The sequence below is a fragment of the Ochotona curzoniae genome, unplaced genomic scaffold, assembly GCF_017591425.1.
Source record: "Ochotona curzoniae isolate NIBS_2020 unplaced genomic scaffold, NIBS_Ocur_1.0 scaffold_2587, whole genome shotgun sequence".
Lineage (NCBI taxonomy): Eukaryota > Metazoa > Chordata > Mammalia > Lagomorpha > Ochotonidae > Ochotona > Ochotona curzoniae.
Window position 1 is genome coordinate 14,114,688 of NW_024467096.1, and position 21,868 is coordinate 14,136,555.

General features: G+C 41.9%; 1 protein-coding gene and 1 pseudogene across 1 annotated transcript in view; both read right to left on the reverse strand.

Annotated features, from left to right (window-relative positions):
- Positions 1-21,868, reverse strand: part of MCF2L2 (MCF.2 cell line derived transforming sequence-like 2) — a 232,463-nt gene that overhangs the window by 73,772 nt on the left and 136,823 nt on the right. Inside the window, exons 13-15 of the mRNA XM_041002575.1 lie at positions 21,676-21,853; positions 17,115-17,206; positions 1,174-1,259 (exon numbers count right to left, since the gene is read on the reverse strand). Coding sequence (XP_040858509.1) covers positions 1,174-1,259; positions 17,115-17,206; positions 21,676-21,853 — 356 coding nt within the window. The remainder of the gene's footprint in view (positions 1-1,173; positions 1,260-17,114; positions 17,207-21,675; positions 21,854-21,868) is intronic.
- Positions 3,678-10,054, reverse strand: LOC121171072 (annotated as a pseudogene).

The following is a 21,868-nucleotide window of genomic DNA, read 5'->3' on the forward strand; positions in this document are numbered from 1 at the left end:
AATGCTTCTACATGGCCAAGTATATTGTACCTATTGGCTGTAGCCCTGATTTATAATAATTAAGGACTGAAACTCAGCTCTATAAATGACAAGTCAATAAAGCACAAGGGATTAAGCTTTTGCCGCAAAGATTGGTCATTTTCAGGTGACCATCCAAAGGTGATGGTGGAATAAACAGTCATCACATCCTGTCTTGGGATTCATTTACTGGCAAATGTCACCTGTTTCCAAAGGTGCTCCTCTCCTCCCCCAGTAGTGGATATTTTGTGTCACCAGTTAAATACTGTAACCATTGTCAATGAATTTAAAGGATACATTTAAATTAAAAAGCATTAGGCTTTTTAAGGTATGGGTTTAGTCATAGAAGAGTCTCAGAAGATAAAACTACCACTTAAGGAAGAAACACACCACAGCATTGCCCATTGGTGCTTTTCTGAGCCGACTCCCCTAAATACACTTTACAGACACTAAATGGGTCAGTTACAGTAACTCAGACATTTTAGTCAGTGAGAGACTAAGTAAAAGCATATTTTGTAGTCTGACTAAGCCAATAATTGGCTTTAATCAAGGGCAATTTCTTAAATCTTTGTTCATTCATTCCACAACTATCTTGTGAAGGCCTGTGAAAAGGCCTCAGGCTAAAAAGCAATCTTCAGGACCAATGGTGTGAGTGGAAACAATGGGACTCTGGCCAGAGTACCGGTTGTGACAGGATTCAGAGTATCAAGATTTCTTTTTTTGTTTGCAAATGCAACTTCCTCCTTTGTGGGCTTTCCCTCCTCAATCAATCTTGATTTTCTGAATAGCACAACACACATATGCAAACACCTTCCAATTGGCCAAACAGCATTAAGTTTGTCTAGCTTGTGTCTTTTGGAAACAGAAAGCCTTTCGATGTGTTCCAGTCAATAATCCACGTAATACTCAACATGGATTTACATGTGTTGACAATCCAGTCTTTAAAACATCAGGCACTTGGCTTGTTTATAAGTTGTCATTCATAGTTCTACATATCTGCCTTTGTGAGATGCATGAGTGTTCTAAGGGATATCAACGAAGTTTAGAGAAAAATACTGTGATTTTTTTTAAAATCTGGGGAACACAAGTGATGAGGTTTAAAACAGGCCATCCAGCCCTCAGCTTAACCACCCCCACTTGGCTCTAGAGCCTTACCTGCTGGGGGGAAGTTCTTGTCCACTGTTCAGCTGTCCCTGCCCAGAGTCCTCGCCAGCAAGGTTACTTTCAAGTATTTCTTCATTCTGCAGTGAAAGAAATTTAGGTAAGGATTGACGTTTGAGTGGCCTCAATCTGTATTTCTTTCCTCTATTTTGTGCTTGGTTTCGGTTTCCTAGATGATCAACACATGCAAGGTTCTCACTTTATACTCGCTTTTGTGAGTTTTCCCCAACCCTTCTGGGTGTTTGACAGTTCACCATGTAGGCTTCCTTTGAGCTTGACCAAAAAAACAAAAGTTTTCTGCAGAAGAGTTCCTTCTTTCATCACAAGGGACTACACACATATACCTCCCCTCATTGATTCATTTAAAAAAAAAATGTGTTAAGGACTCAAGGTTTAAGATACAAAGAGAAAAGAGATCACTAGATTCAACAGCTCCCAAGGTCTAGAGAAGTGACTTGTCCTTGACCAGAAGGAGCTAGAGGCAGTGAGGAGCCAGCCCAGTGTCACCTTCTGCTGATCCCATGTCCCATCTGCCTCTGGCCTCCTTAGACAACTGGTTCTCTAGGCACTGTGTAGGTGTGGTCACGCCAGGGCACATCTGAAGCTAGCTGGTGGTTGAAAGTTCCACCATTTTCCAGCTGTGCCATCTGGGGCAAGCTCATGTACACTCTATGCCTTGGTTTCCTCACCTAGAGTCAAGGGCATTTCTATCCCACTGAGCCCCAGTAAGGGCAATGTGAGAAAGTGTGCCAAGACTGTCTGGTGCCTGGTAGGCAAGACATATTCAGATACTGGCTAGTTAGCTACTGGCTGCTGACCAGTTAATGATTTATGATACCTTCCCTTGCTATGTATCCACTTTGAAAATTCACCTCACTGTTAAAACCAAGTTTTCTTGAGATCAAACTGAGTAAGAGTCATAGCTTTTTGAGAATTAAATATCTAAATGTCACTCTAAAAGGAATTGTCCTATTTAATTTCCAGAAATCACTTCATATGGATATATATCCATGTGATATAAAGAGCCTAAAATGTGGTAATGTGCTAGGGTTTATTTTGTTTAGTTAATAAAGGGATGATTTCTTTTTTTGTGTCTTCATAAGATTCTCTGTAAGTGAAAAATCTAAGTTTTTGAAGCTATGTTTGCCAAATTTAGGTTTATCATTGAGTCACTTAGAAAAAATTGATCGCTGATGCAAACCTGTCACCGCTCTGTGTGTGTGTATGTGTGTGTGTGTTTACTGGTACAGATTCACCTCTAAAACACAAAAGTCATGGAGCTGATCCCTCATGGTAAAGCTTCTTATTCTTGGTAATATATTTCTTAGACAACCAAATATAGGAGTTCTAATTATTTTAGATTTAGGCTTAATTTCTATAAAGTGATATTAATTTTAAAATTTTTTAAATTTATTTAATGGAGAGACAAAACAGAGGAGAGTTTCCATATAGAAATTCACTACCCCAAATCAAATGCCCACAATGTATGGAGAACGGTTGGAGCCAAAGTCGAGCGCCAATAGCACAATGCAGCAATCCGGGTCTCCCATGTGGGTGGCAGGAACCCAATCACTTGAGCCATCATTGCTGCCTTTCAGGGCAGATTTTTGTTTTAGTTTTAAGCACTTATTTGTTTATTTGAAAGGTAGAGTTACAGAGAAAGAGCGATATCAATCTGATCTTCCAGTTGATTTCCCAAATGGCCTCAGCAGTTCTGGGCTGGGCCAAACTAAAGTTAGGAGCTACACGGCAAGGAGGGGTTCAAGCACTTGGACCATCTCCTGCTGCTTTCCCAGGTGCATGAGCAGGAGCTGGATCAGAAGTCTAGCAGCCAGGACTGAAGTCAGCATGCATATAGTATACAGGCATTGCAGGTAGTGGCTTAATGTGCTGTGCCAAAGTGCCAACCCCTGGATCTGCATTATTAGCAAAAGCTGCAATTAGGAGTCAGAGCTTGACATTAAACCCAGGCCAACGCCAATAAGGGCACCTAAGTGACCGTAAATCAGAGCAAACCATTTACAGCAGGAACAAAACAGAAATCAATGAATAAGTACCTGATTGTAAACTGTCTTTCATTCTGAAAAAGCACTTCCATTTCAATGAGACTTTTTTGGGGGGGTCAAGTTCATTGGAGTAAGAATTACATTTGATAAAATTAGCCTTTTACATGTACAATTAGTTGTGTTTTACCACATGTACAGCCAAAAAGTTGCCACCATCAAGATAACGAACATTTTTATTCCCCTGCCAAATTCCCTTAGCTTCCTTTGCAGTACCTCCAGCCCCTGGCAGCACCCGCTCTGATCTCTATCCCTATGTTATTACAAATGGAATACATATTTTCAGCATTTTTTTCACAAGAGTATGAAATATTTATTTAAAAACTTATGCACTGGATTGTACATTCTAGAAACAAAAGAAGATTCAAATTTAGTAATAAAGGTAAGAGCAATCCCTGTTCAAAATACATAAGAAACTCCCTTAGGTGCTGGGCATCAACTGTCCTTTTCCGTTTGCAGAAAAGCAGTGATAGGGCTACTGCTGTGAATGGCTGGCCAGTTCCATGAAGCTGCACCTTGGAGACTTTCTTTTGGTCACATTTTGTGACCAAAGGTTCAATTCTGCTACCCTGTTTCCAGTAAGTCAAGTCACAGACAAATTTATACACAAATTTCTTGCCTTGAACTTTACAAATCATGTCCCTATCATAATAATACTTTGATGCACAACTGAGTTTCTCATAGTTCATTGTAGGCTTATTTTACATTGTCCCCATTTCCTGAGCTACCAATTCAGGCTGATTTAGTTTAAATGGACCTAGATCACCAACCCATGGAACACAGTACTGAGTATCCTTGTCAGTAAGGAGTTCTAGTAAAAACTGCCATAGCTGGATTTGTCAATTGTTTCCTGTTCTGTTCCCAGGCAAGCATCTGTCTTCTTCTGAAATCCTTGGAGCTCTCTGGATTTTAGCTTCCTTTGTGCCACTGTTTAGGACTTTAATGGCAATTGGTGTAGCTAACTGCACTAGTGCTGGAATAATTTGCACAAGTTTATCGATTGTGACTATCTCATTCAGCTGTTGTTCTTGGCTTGCCAACTCATTTTTTTTAAGATTTTAATTTTTTTTTTTTTTGAAAGTCAGCTATACAGAGAGGAGGAGAGAGAGAGAGGAAGATCCTCTATCCTATGGCTCACTCCCCAAGTGGCCACAACGGCCGTAGCTGAGCCAATCTGAAGCCGGGAGTCCAGAGCTCCCCCTGGGTCTCCCACATGGGTGCAGGGTTCCAAGACCCTGGACCGTACTTGACTGCTCTCACAGGCCACAAGCTGAGAGCTGGCTGGGAAGTGGGGCTGCCGGGATTAGAACCAGCACCCATATGGGATCCTGACACATTCAAGGCAAGGACTTTAGCAGGTAGGCCACTGGGCCAGGCCTGCCAACTCATATTTTCAAAGAAGTTCCAGATGACTTCAAAGAATCTCTCCCTGAAAGATTTGTTGAAAAAAACTCTTCTTGACTGAGACTACATAATTCCAAATATGTTGAGTGTGGTGAGGTCTATGTTGAATTCCTTCATTACCCAATGAAATGCCTGGCTCCTGGCTCCTGGCTCCTGGCTCCTGGCTCCTGGCTCCTGGCTACGGACTGGCTCAGCTTCAGCCACTGCAACCACTTCAGGCGTGGATCATCAGACAGAGGATCTTCCTCTCTGTCTCTCCTCCTTTCTTTATATCTGACTTTCCCCAAAAAAAAAAAAAATCTTTAAAAAATATATCAGTCTTGAACAACCTCTGCAGAACAGGAAGTTAAGCTAGAATAGGAATCTCCAACTGAGGACAGGCACCATCCCAGTGCACCTGCGTACAGTGCCCAGTTTCCAGCAGTGAAAAGAGGTCAGCATTTTTTTAAGTGTTTATTTGAGAGATGGAGAAACAGAAAGTACACTCCCTTCTGCTGGTTCACCCCCAAATGAACACAGTGGTGAGGAGTGTGAAGCTGGAAGCCTGCAACTGAATTCAGATCTCCCAGATGGATGGCAGAAGTCCAATTACTTGTACTGTCACCTGCTGCCTTCCAGGACCTTATTAGCTGGAACACAGGAATTAATCTCAGGCACCCCAGAGTGGGACACAGGTGTCCTAACCAACTTCTTAGCCATTAGGACAAATGCCTGCTCCAAAGTATGTTGCCTTTCGAGTCTGGCTTCTTATCACAATGTTTTTGTGATACATCCCTGATGTTATCTGTATCAATAGTCAGTTATTTTTTTTAATTTATTTTTTATTGAAAAGTCAGATATACAGAGAGGAGGAGAGAAAGGAGGATCTTCCATCCACTGGTTCACTCCCCAAGCGACCAGAATGTCCAGAGCTGAGCTGATCCGAAGCCAAGAGTCAATATCCTGTTCCAGGTCTCCCAAATGGGTGCAGGGTCCCAAAGGTTTTGGGCTGTTCTTGACTGCTTTCCCAGGCCAGAAGCAAGGAGCTGGATGGGAAGTAGGGCCGTTGGGATTAGAACCAGCACCCATATATGGGATCCTGGCACATTCAAGGCGAGGACTTTAGCAGTTTGGCTACCACACTGGGCCCAGTCAGTTATCTTATTACTAAGTAGTAGTCATCAATATGGGCATCAATATGCTTTTCCTTTTCAACAAATATTTTTAATGGCACACTGAAAACATCATTTAAGCTTATAAATCAGGTTATGGCTGTGCATACCGAAGCAGCCTGTCACTCACACATTATTTACAACAGGCCTCCCCATTTATCCCTCAGTCTGGGTAAACTTCTCCCTTTCAGGGTTCTTTATGTTTACTCATCAGATCTCCCTTAACAATACTTTCTCAAGTATCTATATCTGAATCTATAGCCCCATTCGTGAAAACGTAAAATAGCGCATTCTACGAACAGCTGCTTTAAACCTGACTTATGCAGATGAAGTAGTGTCTGTGGTTGGCTAACTCCTCACCATGCACCTACAGCCCTCTCCTTGCACTCACTTAGAAAGCAGTCAAGGTAAGGATGCCTGAACATGATCCACAGTGTTGACCACAAAGACAGCAGCTTGGAAATGTTCAGTGGACTGCAGAACACTACGAGCATTTAACATTTCTTACAGAGGTTTTTCCCAAATCCAGGACTGTACCCAGAGAGCAAGCTCATAAAGAAGTATCTGGGATATCAGTATAACCAGTTTAGCTCTAAACTGAAGTGACCATCTTATATTCCAAGATTAGGTCCTTTTCCCCCCTTTTACAACAGGATGTGTGGTTGGTCCAGTACTGAAGAGGCTACTTGGGATACCAACTTCCCTTGCTGGACTGCCTGGGAGCGAGTCTTGCCTCTGCTCCTGATTCCAGCTTTCTACTAATGTACACCCTGGGAGGCAACAGGTGATGATCCAAGGGGCTGGGTTCTTACCACCGGTGTGGGAGACTAGACTGAGTTCTCAGCTCCTGGCTTCGACCTGGCCCAGTCCCAGCTTTTGGAGACATCTGAGAAACAAACCAATAGATGGGACTTCTTTCTGTCTTTCTGCTTATCAGAATAATGATAATGATAATAAAACAGGATGTCACTCTAATGGTAATTGGCATTTTAGCTCCCTGTAGGATACATTCATACATCTGACCCATGGATCAATAAACAGAAATAAGTACCAGTCCCAGGATTCAGATTCATACTATACTCTGTATAGTTTATGTAAGATGGAGTTGACTTAGAAAGCAGCTGGAATGACACTGTATCCTTCTCTAGTGCCTGATATAGACTGTTGATGCATCTGAATTACCCACTAGACTTAGGACTTCAGTCTTACGGTTGCACCTCCAAAGGTGTTGTTGGGCTTCCATTAAAGAGTAATCATTTTTATTAACTTCCTGTCTCTATGAAGCATGCTTCTGGTTATAGAATGAACTATGCTCTTTATAGCTCTATCAAATCTATTGTTTATGAGGGGTGGGGGATGTTGCAGAGTCTTCTATTTCATGCCAACCCAGTGATAGAAAAAAAATAACAATGACTCAAGACCTAGAGTTGGACTGTCACATTTCATGCTCAGTGATGACGTCGAGTTTACAGGTTTGTCATGCCTGAGAGGCTCTCACGTTCTTGAGGAAATGCCTTGGTGCAGAGTTGTGGCTATCCAGATTCCTGCTGCCAAGGGTTGGTGGAGGCAGAAGCAAAGCCCTCTGCCAAACAGCTGTGATGGAATATGACATCAGTATCACTGATGATAAATGGGAGGCACCCACAGCAGCTCGGGGAACTGCCTTAAGGAGACCTTAACGCCAGTGAATGCAGATGGTAGCGTTCACGGTCTGATCACAACCCACAAGAAGTACATTTACATCATAATGCACACAGACAAAAACTTCTTCAGTTATAGTACAGCTGATATGATATTCTCTATTCTCAACTCATGTTACCCCTTTTCACTCTGTTATGTTTATTTATGTACTTGTTGTATTTAAAAATATATGCAGGGACCGGCACGATAGCCTAGTGGTTAAAGTCCTTGCCTTGAACGCACCAGGATCCCATATGGGTGCCAGTTCTAATCCCAGCCTGCCTCCCATCCAGCTCCCTGCTTGTAACCAGGGAAAGCAACCGAGGATGGCCCAAGGCCTTGTGACCCTGCACCTGCTTGGGAGACACAGAAGAAGCTCCTGGCTCCTGGCTTCGGACTGGCGCAGCTCTAGCCTTCTGCGGTCGCTTGGGGAATGAATCAGACAGAAGATCTTCCTCTCTGTTTCTCCTCCTCTCTGTATATCTGACTTTCCAATGAAAATATATAAATCTTTTTTAAAAAGTAAATAAAATGTATGTAGTTACTTACTTATTTTTTCCCTCAGTATAGATTTACATGCATAGGGCACATCTCTCCTCTTCAACTCCTCTTCCCCTCCCACCATATTATTTGTCTTATTATGTCCCCAAATTATTACAATGGCATAGTCATTCATTTCACTGCTACATTACAAACGTAGGAAAAGAAAGAAAATAAAATAACATAATGTATAAATATGATTAGAAATGGTCATCGAAATTCTACTATTATTGAAGAGTAAATACCTATGCTGTATGCATTTGCTATTTCCCATTTGCTAAGCTCCCTAGTAGGATTTATAGTTTTGCTTTTACTTTCATACTCAGTTCACTATCAGCATCATGACCCATAATCTGAAAATCTCTTATAAGGTGAAAAAAAAAAACTGCAATCTTAGATGTAAAAGGTAGGACTTCCTGGCTACTTTTTATTTAAAAGTGTCTTAGGGGTGGGGTCTTCACTGTAGCTTAGCATATAAAGCTGCTGCCTGTGGTGCCAGCATACCAAATGAGTGCTGGGTCCAGTTCCAGCTGCTGTACGTCTGATCTAGCTCTCTCCTAATGTACCTGGCAAAGCAGTGAAAGAAAGCCAGGTGCTTGGACCTAGGTGAGAGACCCAGAAGAAGCTCCTGGCTCTTGACTTTGGGGGTCCAACTCTGGCCATAGTGGCCATTTGGTAAGTGAACCGGAGGCTGGACAATCTCTCTGTCACTCCCTCTCTGAAAATCTGCTTTTCAAATAAACACTATTTATTTATTTATTTCAGAGTGGCCTAGGGTAGGCCTTCTAACCCTTCATTCTCTCATTGTAAAATAGAGATAATCACACCTACATCAGAACCTTGCTATAGCAATTAGAGTGTTAAAATGCTCAGCACAAAGAGCTCAATAAATGATACTTATGACTGCCTCTTTAAGAGCTACCTTACAGGGACTGGATGGCACTGCCTCACCCTCAGTAAGTTCTCAGCAATGAGTACTTGCTTCAGTATAGCGTGACACTCTATTAACCAAGTTACTTAATCTCCCTGGACCCTTATCTTCTTTATAAAATGAGGAAGATGTGTGGGTTGAGCAGGAAATGTCTTTTTGCTTACAATATAAAATACCAAGTTAGGCGCTGTTGCTTCTGATTTTGATATGAAACCTAAATTGTTCTCAAAGCTTTAAGAAAAACTAAAAGTACACTTCTGGAAAGCTCCCAGAGGAAGAGGCCATATTCACTTAAGAGCCTGCTTCACTGGTTCTCTTCGTCAAGGGGTCACTGGGACAGCCCTGGGGTGTTAACTCCGGGTGTTAAACCTGAAGCACCTGCAGTCTACAGTGGAGTGCCTGGGGTGGAGTCCTACCTCTGCTTCGGATCCAGGTTCCTGCTAATCCTCACCACAAGAGGCAGCAGATAATGGCCCAGGTACTTGGATCCCTGACACTCCACAAGAGACCAGTATGGAGTTCTTGACTCCTGGCTTTTGGCCTGGCCTAGCCCTAGCCATCACAGGCATTTGGAGTGCAAACCAGTGGAGAAAGATCTCTATCCATCTATCAACTAGCTGTCTACCTCTCTCTCTTTCAAATAAACAAACTCTAAAAACCACAGTGTGCTAAGGAAGCTGACCCCAGCCACGCCTTGTGAGACTCGCTATGAGCCCTCTAACATGATAAGTTTTAAAAAACAGACTGACTCTTGTGAAACCATATCCTGCTTCCCTTAAGTCATCCTATCTCAGACGATACATAAGGTGGGGGTTGTCTCGGCCAGCCAGCCAGATACAGAAGGGACTCTGTCCCAAGCCACCCTTCTGGAGGTCAGTCAGGCTGGACAGTCCCTCTCACTTTATGGTCATTTTAGCCTGAAAGAGAAAGACAGCAATGGAACTGCTCCAGGTCCAGCCCTGGCCCTCACTCGCTGTCACCGCTCCACCTTGTCTCTGGGTTCTACAGGGTACCAGCCAATATGCATCTATAATCTCCAGTAGTGTCTTCTCAACAAACCTGCATAATCTAATTGTTCTGCTTACCTGTATTTTGAAGAGATACATGCTTGTAAAGCTGAACAACAACAACAAAATCCAGACTAAGTTCCCAGCCAGAAAGGATGTTGTTCAAAAAAAAGTACTTCAACTTCTCTGAAGAACATATATAACTTTTAAACTTATATTTTGAATAATACCAGTAGTTAATTTTAAGCTTATTATTAAGTGGGTTTTTTTCTTCCTTAAAGGAGGCATAGCAATCTTTAAATGGAATAAAATTAATCTTCCCCTGGAGCTAACAGATTTTACTTCCTGATTTTAAGGACATATGGAAAGCAATGCCAGTTCCAAATGCTTTAAAAAAAAAGACTTATTTTTGTTGGAAAGTCAGAAATACAGAGAGGAGGAGAGACAGAGAGAAAGATCTTCCATCCGATGATTCACTCCCCAAGTGAGCACAACAGCCGATGCTATGCTGATCTGAAGCTGGGAACCAGAAACCTCTTCCAGGTCTCCCACATGGGTGCAGTGTCCCAAGGCTTTGGGCCGTCCTTAACTGCTTTCCCAGGCCACAAGCAGAGAGCTGGATGGAAAGTGGGGCTGCTGGGATTAGAACCGGTGCCCATATGGGATTCTGGTGCGTTCAAGGCAAGGACTTTAGCTGCTAGGCCATGCCACCAGGCCTATCAGTTCCAAATGCTTTAAGGCAATGTGTCTGGTAACATAAGGTGGGAGTATTACTTACTCTTGCACCACATTTCCTACAAACAGGAGCTGCTGGGCCTAATTCTAAGAGAGGAAAGGTCAGGCAGATATCCAGTGTTTGTCCTACCCTCTTCATTTAAGGTACACAGGATTAGTGAGGCACTGAACCTTACAAGCTTTCTGGTATTGTAATAATTAATCATGTAAAGTATGAAAAAAATAAAATATAGAATTATGTCAAGCAAGACTCAGAATCTTCCCTACCAAGTGGAGGAGGGGGAATACACTGGGAGAGGAAGGAAAGCAGATTTCTTCGAAAGGTATTCATCTGCAACCTGGGCCAGCATGATGTAAAAATACAAACCAAGAGTGAACATCCCTGCCTTCACCACAGACCTCTCCAGCTCTCCAGGTTCCCCTTTCCTTGCTGGGACTGCCAGGCAAAAAGGCAGCCTTTGATTTAAAGACAAGAACTTGGGAAAGCAGACCCCACTGAGAGGCTAGCCTGGCGTGGATTCCTCTACAGCAGACCTGCTGGACTTCCCAACTGGCACTGGCCCTTCCCTGCACTTGATCCCCTACAAAAAGCCACTGCTGAGAGGTTCCTTTCCATTGTGGGCAGTCAGTAGCTCATCTTCCCTGTCTGCTGTGAGCTGGCCATTTTCTGACGTCTGACTCAGCCCAAGTGAGGAAGGAGTCCCAGAACAGAGAGCAAATGAGGCAAGGGGAGGACATCTGGAAGACTGAAGCCCTGTGGAGGGGAACGGCAGGCTTGAGGAACAGCGAGGTTGAGGATGTGTGGACATGCAAAAATGATCAAGAAAGATGAGGGAATAGATCCAAAATGCAAACTTTGCCCATTTCAAAATGTTCTCATAGAGTCTTTTATCTAAGATCTTGAATTCCCAGATAGTACTATTAGTAATTACTTCAACTTATTTTTATGATTAAATTGACTTATAGGCTGGATCAATATGCAACACTTAAAATGCTTTGATTGTGGGGAAAATGTTTTCTTTAAGTTGACAGCAAGCATTTTTTTTTAAATGATTTGAAAGTCTGGGCTTCGGATCGGCATAGTATCGACCGTTGCGCTCACTTGGGGAGTGAATCATTGGATGGAAGATCTTCCTCTCTGTCTCTCTGTATATCCGCCTTTCCAATGAAAAAATAATAAAAATAAATCTTTAAAAAAAAAGTGAGGAATATTTTTCACATTCTCAAACCAAGGAAATGTAAAGAAATGTGCCAGAGACATTGAAAAGAAGTTACCCACGCATCTTAAATGTCCTCAAGCTGTTCCAATTCATGCAATTTAGCCTCCATGTACACATTTTAATGTTATTACAAGTAAAAAAAAAGTGCATCACTATGCCAATCTATTGCATGGCAAACTTGGTCCCTCATCCAGTGTACACATTTCTACGTAGCTGCATGACCAGTGGACTGACTCATCTCATGTCACAAGTGTGGGGCATGTGACAGCTTCTTACACAACATCAGTGACATTGATAAAAGTGTGTAGACTGTTGTGATGGTTCTCTGTGGCTCTTCACTTTTTAAGTTTTTCAATACAATTATTTCTTCATTAATTTAAAAATATGTTTGAGCATGTACAATACTAGGTATTAAATTTAATCCTTGGAGATGTACAGCAACAGTAGCTGATCACGGAGAACATTCTGGGAAGGACAGTATACACTTTCATGCATTCATCTACATACTCAGAACAATACACATGCAATGAGAACAACCAGCAATTCATTTTAGCTGGAATTTTATTATATATATATATATAGACAAAAATTTTAAATAGTAAAATAATCTTTCTCAGTTTCTTTTAAATTTATAGGATCAATTTTTAAATCAGTAACTATTAGTCACACTTATAATTCAAAATTCAATTCTGATGTGCCAATTTAATTTAGGACTTACATGCTAAATTAAAAATCCTTGCAGCATTTCTCTCTCCTCCTTGGCAGTGCATTTTTTAAAATAATTTTTTATTGTTTTTTTGATACAATTTAGATGGTGGTGGGCTCTCCCTTCTCCATCCCCAACTTCCCACCCCCCTCTGTTCTCTCTAAAGTCATGTGTGTCCATCATGAATTTTCCCAAGTCCATCATGGTTCCACTGGAGTATCTCCCAGCCATGTAGAATAATAACTTTTCGTTGTAGGTTAATTCTTGAATCCTGGGGCCCTAATATAGGTACAGTGAGGATTAGGCCTTCATTGTTTATGGACCATGCCAATAACAGTTATATGTGGACACTGATAATCACAGGTGGTTATAAACAATCCACCTCAATTTTTTTTAAGATTTATTTATTTTTCTTGGAAAGTCAAGTTTACAGAGAGGAGAGACAGATCTTCCATTTGCGGGTTCATTCCACAAGTGGCCGCAATGGCTGAAGTTGAGCAGATGCAGAGCAAGGAACCAGTAACTTCTTCCAGGTCTCCCACACAGGCGCAGGGTTCCAAGACCCTGGGCCAACCTCCACTGCTTTCCCAGGCCACAAGCAGGGAGCTGGATGGGAAGTGGAGCTGCCAGGATTAGAACCGGCACCTATGTGGGATCCCAGCACATGCAAGGTGAAGACTTTAGCTGCTAGGCTATTGCACTGGCCCTCTGCCTTCATCTACTTATTCTCCCACCCAGCATTCTCTAAGAGCCCACTGTGTTCCAGGTCCTGGGGAGACTGTTGGGTCAAAGGATAGGACTTCTGCCGCTTTCCCCATCTGCCACTGTAACAGGCTGTCACCACTGAAGTTATACCCAGTTACAGCACTGTCCCAGGTTAGTATGTCTGCCTTCCTTGACTCAGTTGCTCACTGTGTGGCACAGTCGTCTCCTAAACACACAGATGCCCTTTTTTCTGTCAGCAGTCTCCCAGCCAAGCCTCTGGCACCTGTCTGGTCTACCTTCCCAGAGTAGCCTGTGCCCCTTCAGACTTCTGAAACGCAATACTCATCCCCGTTCTGGGATGCCCTTCTCTGTCTTACCTTTCCAAGCTTTTTTATTCTTTAAACATGTGTCCATGTAACACAGTCTCTGGAAACCCTCCTTCTTCAGCTTTTAACACACTGGGCTCTTTTCACCACAGTTGAGTCATTCTGCATTTTCTATTATGAATTCTTGAAAATTATTACTGGTTCCCTTATGAAACTTGTAAGTTTCCTGAGTTTGGGCCCATAGCAATTGCTTTTATCTGTTTTTAATTGAGCAGAAAATGTTTGGGGCAGTGTTTTAGGTCATTGCTTGGCGTGCCTATATCCCAAAAATGACCGAGGAATTTAGTGGCCTGGCTCTGGTCTCCATTCTGGCTTACTCCTAATGTGCACCCTAGGAGCAGCAGGTGATAGCCCAAAGAACTTGGATCCCTGACACCCACATTAGAGTTGGATGGAGTTTCTGGATCCTGCCTTTAGGCTGGTCTAGTTCTAGCTACTGTGGGCATTTGAAGAGTGGACCAGTGAATGGAATATATACATATATATACACATGTGTATGCATAAAATATATATTATATAATATTTAAAATATATGTAAAATATAAATAAATAGTAATAAATAAATAGTAACATATAAAATTCACCAACATGTAACATGATATGTGCTATATGTGTGTATGTATATAACTGATTTGAACAAGCCAGCCAAATAGGTAGGACTCATCAAATATTTTGGTCAAATATCAAAGGCAGAAGTAAACTTAGTGTTACTCCCTTCTTTTCGCTTTTGAATATAGCCCCTAAGACAGTGGTCTTTGTATCACCTATTCTTGTCACCAAATATGTAAGTTATATGTTCAGTTTCTGGAACCCCATCCAGAACTGCTTAACTAGAATTTATTGGGATGGAGCCTGGAAATATACCTTATTTATTAATAAGTTGCTCAGGGCTGCAATACACGGGAAAATTTGAGAATCATTATTCTGGAAAGTTTTCAGAAAGTTTGGTGGAGGCCCTACAAATCTGGCAAAATTCCTGACTGCTCACCCTAACACTGACAAATAGCATTGAAGAGTAGAAATAAATGTGTTCCAGTTCATATAGTTCTTTGGCAGAGAAACAGAAAACACAACTGAAAACTTTGGGATACAAAGTAGTGAAAAGAAAAGGAACTGATTGGGCCCCTGATTTGCTATCATTCAGCAAAAGTTACATATATAATGGAGATCAGAATTCCACGTAAAGCCTGAAACTGACCTTCCTTTGGCTTCTTTCCATCTTTAACACAGGACGGTCTACTCATAAATGTAGGATCCAATGAAGAGCTCAAATTTCCTGGCCAGCTATGGACAAGGCAGTTATTTTTTTTTTTTAATTTAGTGTTTCATATTATTGTTGACATAATATTTTTAATTTACATTGTAGTCAAAGACTTAATGGCCCCACTAAATAACAAGTTTAACAAATAAAAAGTAAAAACACAGTCTTGCAAGAAAATAGGCAAGGGCTACACAAAATAAACCAATGAAAAGGTTTTTCCACTTCACTGATAGAAAATATTTTTAAAACTACACCAGTGTTGCTGGGTGTTTTCCACATACCTCTCGCTTCACTGTGAAACTAGTGCTATTTATCCTCATGTTGCAGAGGAGGATACTTACTTGGGGGATTAAGTAAGCTGCTAGTTAACTAGTTTAAGCAAATAACCAGGTAGAGAAGCAAACTGATTAGTCAACTGCGAATTTCAGCTTCTAGCTCCACCATTTGCTAGTTGTATGATTCTTGAGGAAACTCAATTTCTCAGAATCTCCCCAGCACTGCTGGTGAAACCAGGGAAGGCCCCAACTTTCTCTAGAGGCCAATTAGGCTCATCCAGCCTATGGCGCAAAGCCTGGCCTTTGGTCAGTGCCAGCAGATCTCCTCTCATCGCTCCAGTCCCTTCCAACAATTTCTGCTTCTTTCTTTCTCTTTTTCTTTTTTCCCTTCTCTTTTTCTTTCTTAGTGTTTTTATTGGGAATTCTATCTACTCAGAAGCTGAAAAAGTGTATCCTACTTTAAATGACTTGACGCAAAAGGACATTGTTAACCCTTCCGGTGCTACCTGTGGGTCACATTTGGGAAAAGAGAATTGTCGTCAGAGTTCCCTTCCAAAGAAGCTGTGATGTGAGCAGCCTGGGCAAGGCAGCTCCCATGAGTCATGCTGTGAGCTTCCAGTTGGTGATGTGAAGAGCAGGAAGTAGCCACATGTTCCCTGCCAGTAAACACCATGCATCTCTCCCTTGCTGGGCTTTCCCAGAGCATGGCAATAAGGTAGCTCTGGGGAGAGCCTCCTGCTTCCTTGAGTTGAGCTGACGAGCTCCAAGAGCTAGTGCAACAAGAAATCACTTATCAGAGAAGAAGGAACACCCGTTTAGCAATGATTTCTCTGAAGATGATCAAACCATGGCATACCATTATTTGCAAGAAATATCAGAGGCTATAGTAGCAATTACGGATTGATTCATGGCTGCCTTTTCTCTGAGTATTTACGCTGGAGGGCAATGGGTAGCATTTATCACCAGGCCATGATTCACCCTCTAGACTGGGTGTGACTTCATTTTGTCTTCAGGTTCTGGGCATAAGGCCAAAAGGAAGCCAGACTTGTCACCTACAGTCAGAGCCATGCTCTATCCAGTCTGGGAATGAGTCTTGGACAGTGGACACAAAACAAGTAATAAAGAGGCTTCTCTCTTAGTCAATCACCTGGTCCTTCATGCAGATGAAATTTAACACTTTTTCTTCTTCAATCCACCTTTTTCTTACCTGCTCTAGAATAATGATTTCCTTATTTATACTATCCAATAATATTAAGCTGAAACCCAGGTCTGCCTGGTTCCAAAGCTTATGCTTTTTAATGTTAGCTTTTATTGTAAAACAACTGTATGAAGTTGCAAAGAACTGGACCAGAAAGCCCCATGTACCCTTTTCCCAACCTCATCTAATTTTAACATCTTATACAATACTATAATATCAAGACAAAGAAATTACCCTCTACATAATCTACAGAGCTTATTAGGAAAGAGCTCATGGTTATTCACGCACTTGCACATGTGCGTATGGTTTTTATAGCACTACACAATTTTATCATATCGTCATAATTTGAAATACAAAATCAGATGACAGGAACAAACAGCTTCTCCTTCTTCCTTCAACAAAACAGTCTGCACCAGGAACTGCAATAAAATAATGATATACATGACCAGCCTTCATTTGTTATTGCAGTTAAAAAAGAAGAAAGCAAAAGGTTCATTACACAGTCCAGCTCCTGAGAGCAACAGTCTGTACCACATGTCTTGATGGGCACAGCTTCCAGAACTGTCGATGGGGACATAACAGGGAACATGATTTACTGATGTATTGATAATTAGGAACACAGTCTTCCCTCCTGTCAGAGATTTCTTTCAGTAATAGAAAGGTAATTTTTTACCTTGATTCCAAATTTAGTCTGATTGTCATCCTTATCCAGAGAGTTCAAATCTGCCTCTGTACCAAGTTCCTCAGATGTCCTTTGGGGAGGAGCTGGAGGGACAAAGACAATTCACCATTAGTTTGGTTCTTTGACCTCAGTTTTAACTCAGAAGAGCACTCTGCCGGACAAATATCTGGGCTGTGTTGATGCAGCTTACTAAAAAAGATTAATCACAGTAGCACAATGATTTCCCAGAGAGCAGATGAACTGAGAGGTGAAGGAGAAACATAGAAACCAGTCTTTGGGCCTGGCGCGATAGTAGTTAAAGTCCTCGCCTTGCATGCCCAGGATCCCATATGGGAGCTGGTTCTAATTCCGATGGCCCTGCTTCCCATCCAGCTCCCTGCTCGTGGCCTGGGAAAGCAATTAAGGACGGCCCAAAGATTTGGGACTCTGCACCCGTGTTAGAGACCCAGAAGAAGCTCCTGGCTGCGGATTGGCTCAGCTCTAGCTGTTGCAGCGACTTTAGTAAACCATCAGATGGAAGGTCTTCTTCTCTGTCTCGTCTCCTCTCTGTATATCTGACTTTCCAATAAAAACAAATAAATCTTTAAAAAAGAAAGAAACCGGTCTTTGACACTCAATGCCACAGGAAATACAAAATCACAACAAACAGGCTACTATAGCATGGTAAAAATGACAGAATTTGCTTTGTTCCTGGCTTTAAAGCCCATTTTAAAAGTCATTGCCTTCACGCAGCATCCCCTATTACAAACCTCAGTTTCTCTCTCTTATCCGTTGCCACATGAGCATGCATTATTTATCCTGTATGACACACCATTTGATTTTGTTCTTGGATTAGAGAACTAGATTAAATTCTAGGTACTTCATTTTATTAAATGCATTTTTTTCATCAAAAATTAGCTTGTATTTATTGTGGAAAGCTTGAAAAATTCTAAAATTCTTGCCATTTAAGCACAATCACTTACAGTCTTCCTTAAAATATTTGCTTTCTTTCTCTGCACACAGCCTATACCACATTGTTATTCTTTAAAAGGATGTCTATGCCTGCTCTAGGCAGAAGGAGTTGTTCTATTCTGATTACGTAGTAATGACTCCAGGACTGATGGGGCCATTTCCAGGAGTGTATCAGACGACCTCCAATCAATTGACCGAGTCAAGGTAATGAGCTGCTTTGCTCTTGCTCTGTTCTCTCAGTCACTCCACCTCCATTTTCTCCTTTGCACAGGATTCTTAGACACCTGGGGGATATCTTTACTTCAGGCTTCATGGTTGTTGGTTAGTAAAATTGGGACTTGGAGAGAAGTAGCCCAGCATAGACCTGGAAGCTTCCTAACATGTTTTATCAGCTTTATTCAGTGTTTGTGCTGACAGCTACGAAGATCATCACAAGGGATTCTTTGAATTTTTTTTAAAGATTTGTTTTTTACTTTTATTGGAAAGTTAGATATACAGAGAGGAGGAGAGGCAGAAAGGAAGATCTTCTGTCCACTGGTTCACTTCCCAAACAACTGCAAAGGCTAGAGCTACACTAATCCAAAGCCAGCAACCAGTAGCCTCTTTTGGGTCTCCTATCCAGGTACAGGGTGCCAAGGATTGTGAGCCATCCCTGACTGTTTTTCCAGGCCACAAGCAGGGAGCTAGATGGGAGGTGGGCCACTGGCATTAGAACTGGTGCCCATATGGGATCCTGGCTTGGGCAAGGCAAGGACTTTAGCTGCAAAGCTATCGCACTGGGCCCAATTGTTTGAATTCTTATTCATCATCATCAACATCATCATCATCCAGTGTCCTTGGAAAACTCACAGGAAACATAAGACTAAGTAAAGGCATGTTTTGTGTATTTCTAGGAGCTAAAACCAAAATGCCATCCTCCTAACACCACCAATATATCACTCTGATTATTATCTGGGTTTGAGGTTGACCATCCAGGCTCCAGAGGCTCGCTTACCCGCCCTTCAATTCTGTGAGCCAAGCAAAAGCAATTGGGCTTCCGATGGGATTTCCATAAATGTTGAAATCTGCAGTAAAACACACTGTCACCCTGCGTTATGTGACCCCTGAAGCTACATTACAATCACAGTCAATTTTTCAGGCTCCTTATTTTCCACAAGAGCTCTGCAAAATGACTGACTTGCAGGCATAGTAATTTAATGGTAGGAATGCATGTGCTTAATTAGTGACACTCATGATTGAGAAGCCCTTGCCCTTGGCCGTTACAGAGAAGTAATTAAAGGCAGGCAGCAGAAGCCTTTCAAGCTTTGCTCCTCTGCAAAGGAGACACACATGTTTAATATCTGTGTCCATTTATATGCTGGGGACTCCCAGAAAGCCTGCAGCATAGGGTTGTTATGAAGCTTTAGTGAATTCATATGCTCAAATTAGGCAGATCATGGTAACTGCTCAACATGTTACAGCTACGAGTATGGTCACATGATGTTAAGAGTGTTTTTACATTCCATATGGACTTCAGAAACATTAAATGTTGTATTTTAGGCACTTGCTCACAAGACTCTGAGATCCTAATTTTCACGTCTAAGCTCTTCCACTCAGCTTCCTCACACTGTGAAATGTGATTGCTTATCTTGGCAAAGACTCAGCCACTAAGGAATCAGACAACTGTGTTTCAAACCTGTTGGTTACTGGAAAAACAAGAGTGTAAGTTCCATAAAATGAGCTACTTGACCGACCCAGATTAAAGACAGCCTGTTCAGACACGATGAGGATCTGTTTACTGGGGGAAGGGGAATTATCTATTATGAAATCTTGTGTTTGGAAAGCTAAGAATCAATCTCTGTTATTCTTGCTTTATTTACTTGTAACAACCATATGTACTTAGAATCAATAAAAGAGACCAAGTCTGGCCTGGTGTGGTAGCCTAGCAGCTGAAGTCCTCGCCTTGCATGTGCCAAGATCCCATATGAGGGCCGGTTCATGTCCCAGCTGCTCCACTTCCTTCTTATCTCTTAGTTTCATTTAAAAATATAATTATAGGGACCAGAATCAAGGTGCAGTTGGTGAAGTTGTCTTGTATAACACCAGCATTCCAAATGAGCACTGGTTTGAGTCCCAGCTGCTCCACTTTTTTTTTTAAACGATATATTTATTTTTATTTGAAAGGCAGATTTACAGAGAGGAGGAGAGACAGAATGGTTTTTCATTCACTGATTGCCTCCCTAAATGGCTGCAACAGTCAGAGCTGAACTGATCCAAATCCAGAAGCCAGGAGCCTCCTTTGGGTCTCCCATGTGGATGCACCGGCCCAAGAACTTCAGGCTATGTTGCCTTCCCAAACCATAAGAAGGGAGCTGGACGGTAAGTAGAGCAGCTGGGACATGAGCCAGTGCCCATGGGATGTAAGCACTTGCAGGTGGAGGGTTAGCCTGTACCAGCCACAGTTTCTCCACTTCTGATCCAGCTTCCTGCTAATGAACATTCTTAGTAGGCAGCACATTGCAGCTCAATTACTTCAGTTCCTACCCCCTCTCCACCTTTTATGAAAATAAATGAACAAAAATTATGACAAAAACATTTAAAAATATTCTGTTGCCTCTCCTCCTCCTCTCCCACTACCTTCCCCCTGCCAAAAAAAAAAAAAAGAATGGGAAATCAGTGTTGTGGTGAGTCAGTTTAGCTGCCACTTGCAATCAATGCTAGCACCCCATATTGGAGCACTAGTTTGAGTTCCGGCTGTTTCACTTGCAATCCACTTCCGTGCTAATGTGCCTGGAAAAGTACCAGAAGATGGCTCAGGTACTTGGGCACTTGTCACCCATATAGAGACCTGTATAAGCGTTTCAAGCTGCAGGCTTTAGCCTGGACCAACTCTGGCCATTGTGGATGGAAGATCTCTCTCTCTCTCTCTCTCATCTCTGATATGGGATACAGTACTTAACCACTGTGTCAAAAAGTGAGAAAAAAAGTGAAATCAATTTTAATAGTGTTTTTAAGATTTATTTTTTGAAAGTTGTCTTAGCATGTGAAAATAAATCATTGCATGCTAACAGTGGAGTTGCTGGGGGAAAACGTTAGAGCATGTAAACATCTCAGTATATGTGACAAAAAGAGAATACCTGAAGAATTCAACCATCATTCATGATAAAACAGAAACAAAAACCAAAACACCTCTGAGTACACTAGGAATAGAAGCAAATCTCCTCAAGATGCTAAAAAACATCTGTGAAAAACATACCACAAACATCATACTTAAAGGTGATATGTGAACTCTTTCCCATACTGTTGACAAGGAATAGGGATACCTACTCTCACCAGCCCCATTTGACATTGTACTGTAAGTCCCAGCCATTATAATAAGACAGAATAAAAAAAGTCATGAAGATTGAAATACCATGACTGCTGCTCTACAGAGAAATAATATTCTTACTATTAGTTAGGCACCTGCTATAATTTAAGTGCTTGCAAGTCTTCAGTGTCTGCACCGTGGTATATCTGTAGTTTGTTTTCAAGAATAACTGCCAAAAATAACCACCATTTTATGGTCTCTACCCTCAGAGGTACTCAGGAAGACCCCAGAGATTACTTCTTCCAAATAACCTACCCAGGGCAGAGGGCTGGCTGGTTTTTGGTGACACCCATTTTGGGGAGGACTCAGGATGGGGGGCCACAGGTTGCACTGGGCGAGTCTGTTTGGCAGCCAGTTTCATCAGACTCACTTGCCTCTTGTGAAAGATTTCCTGCACGTCACCCAGCTTCTGCAGGACTTTCTGGGCTTTGTCCTGCAGGGGAAAAAG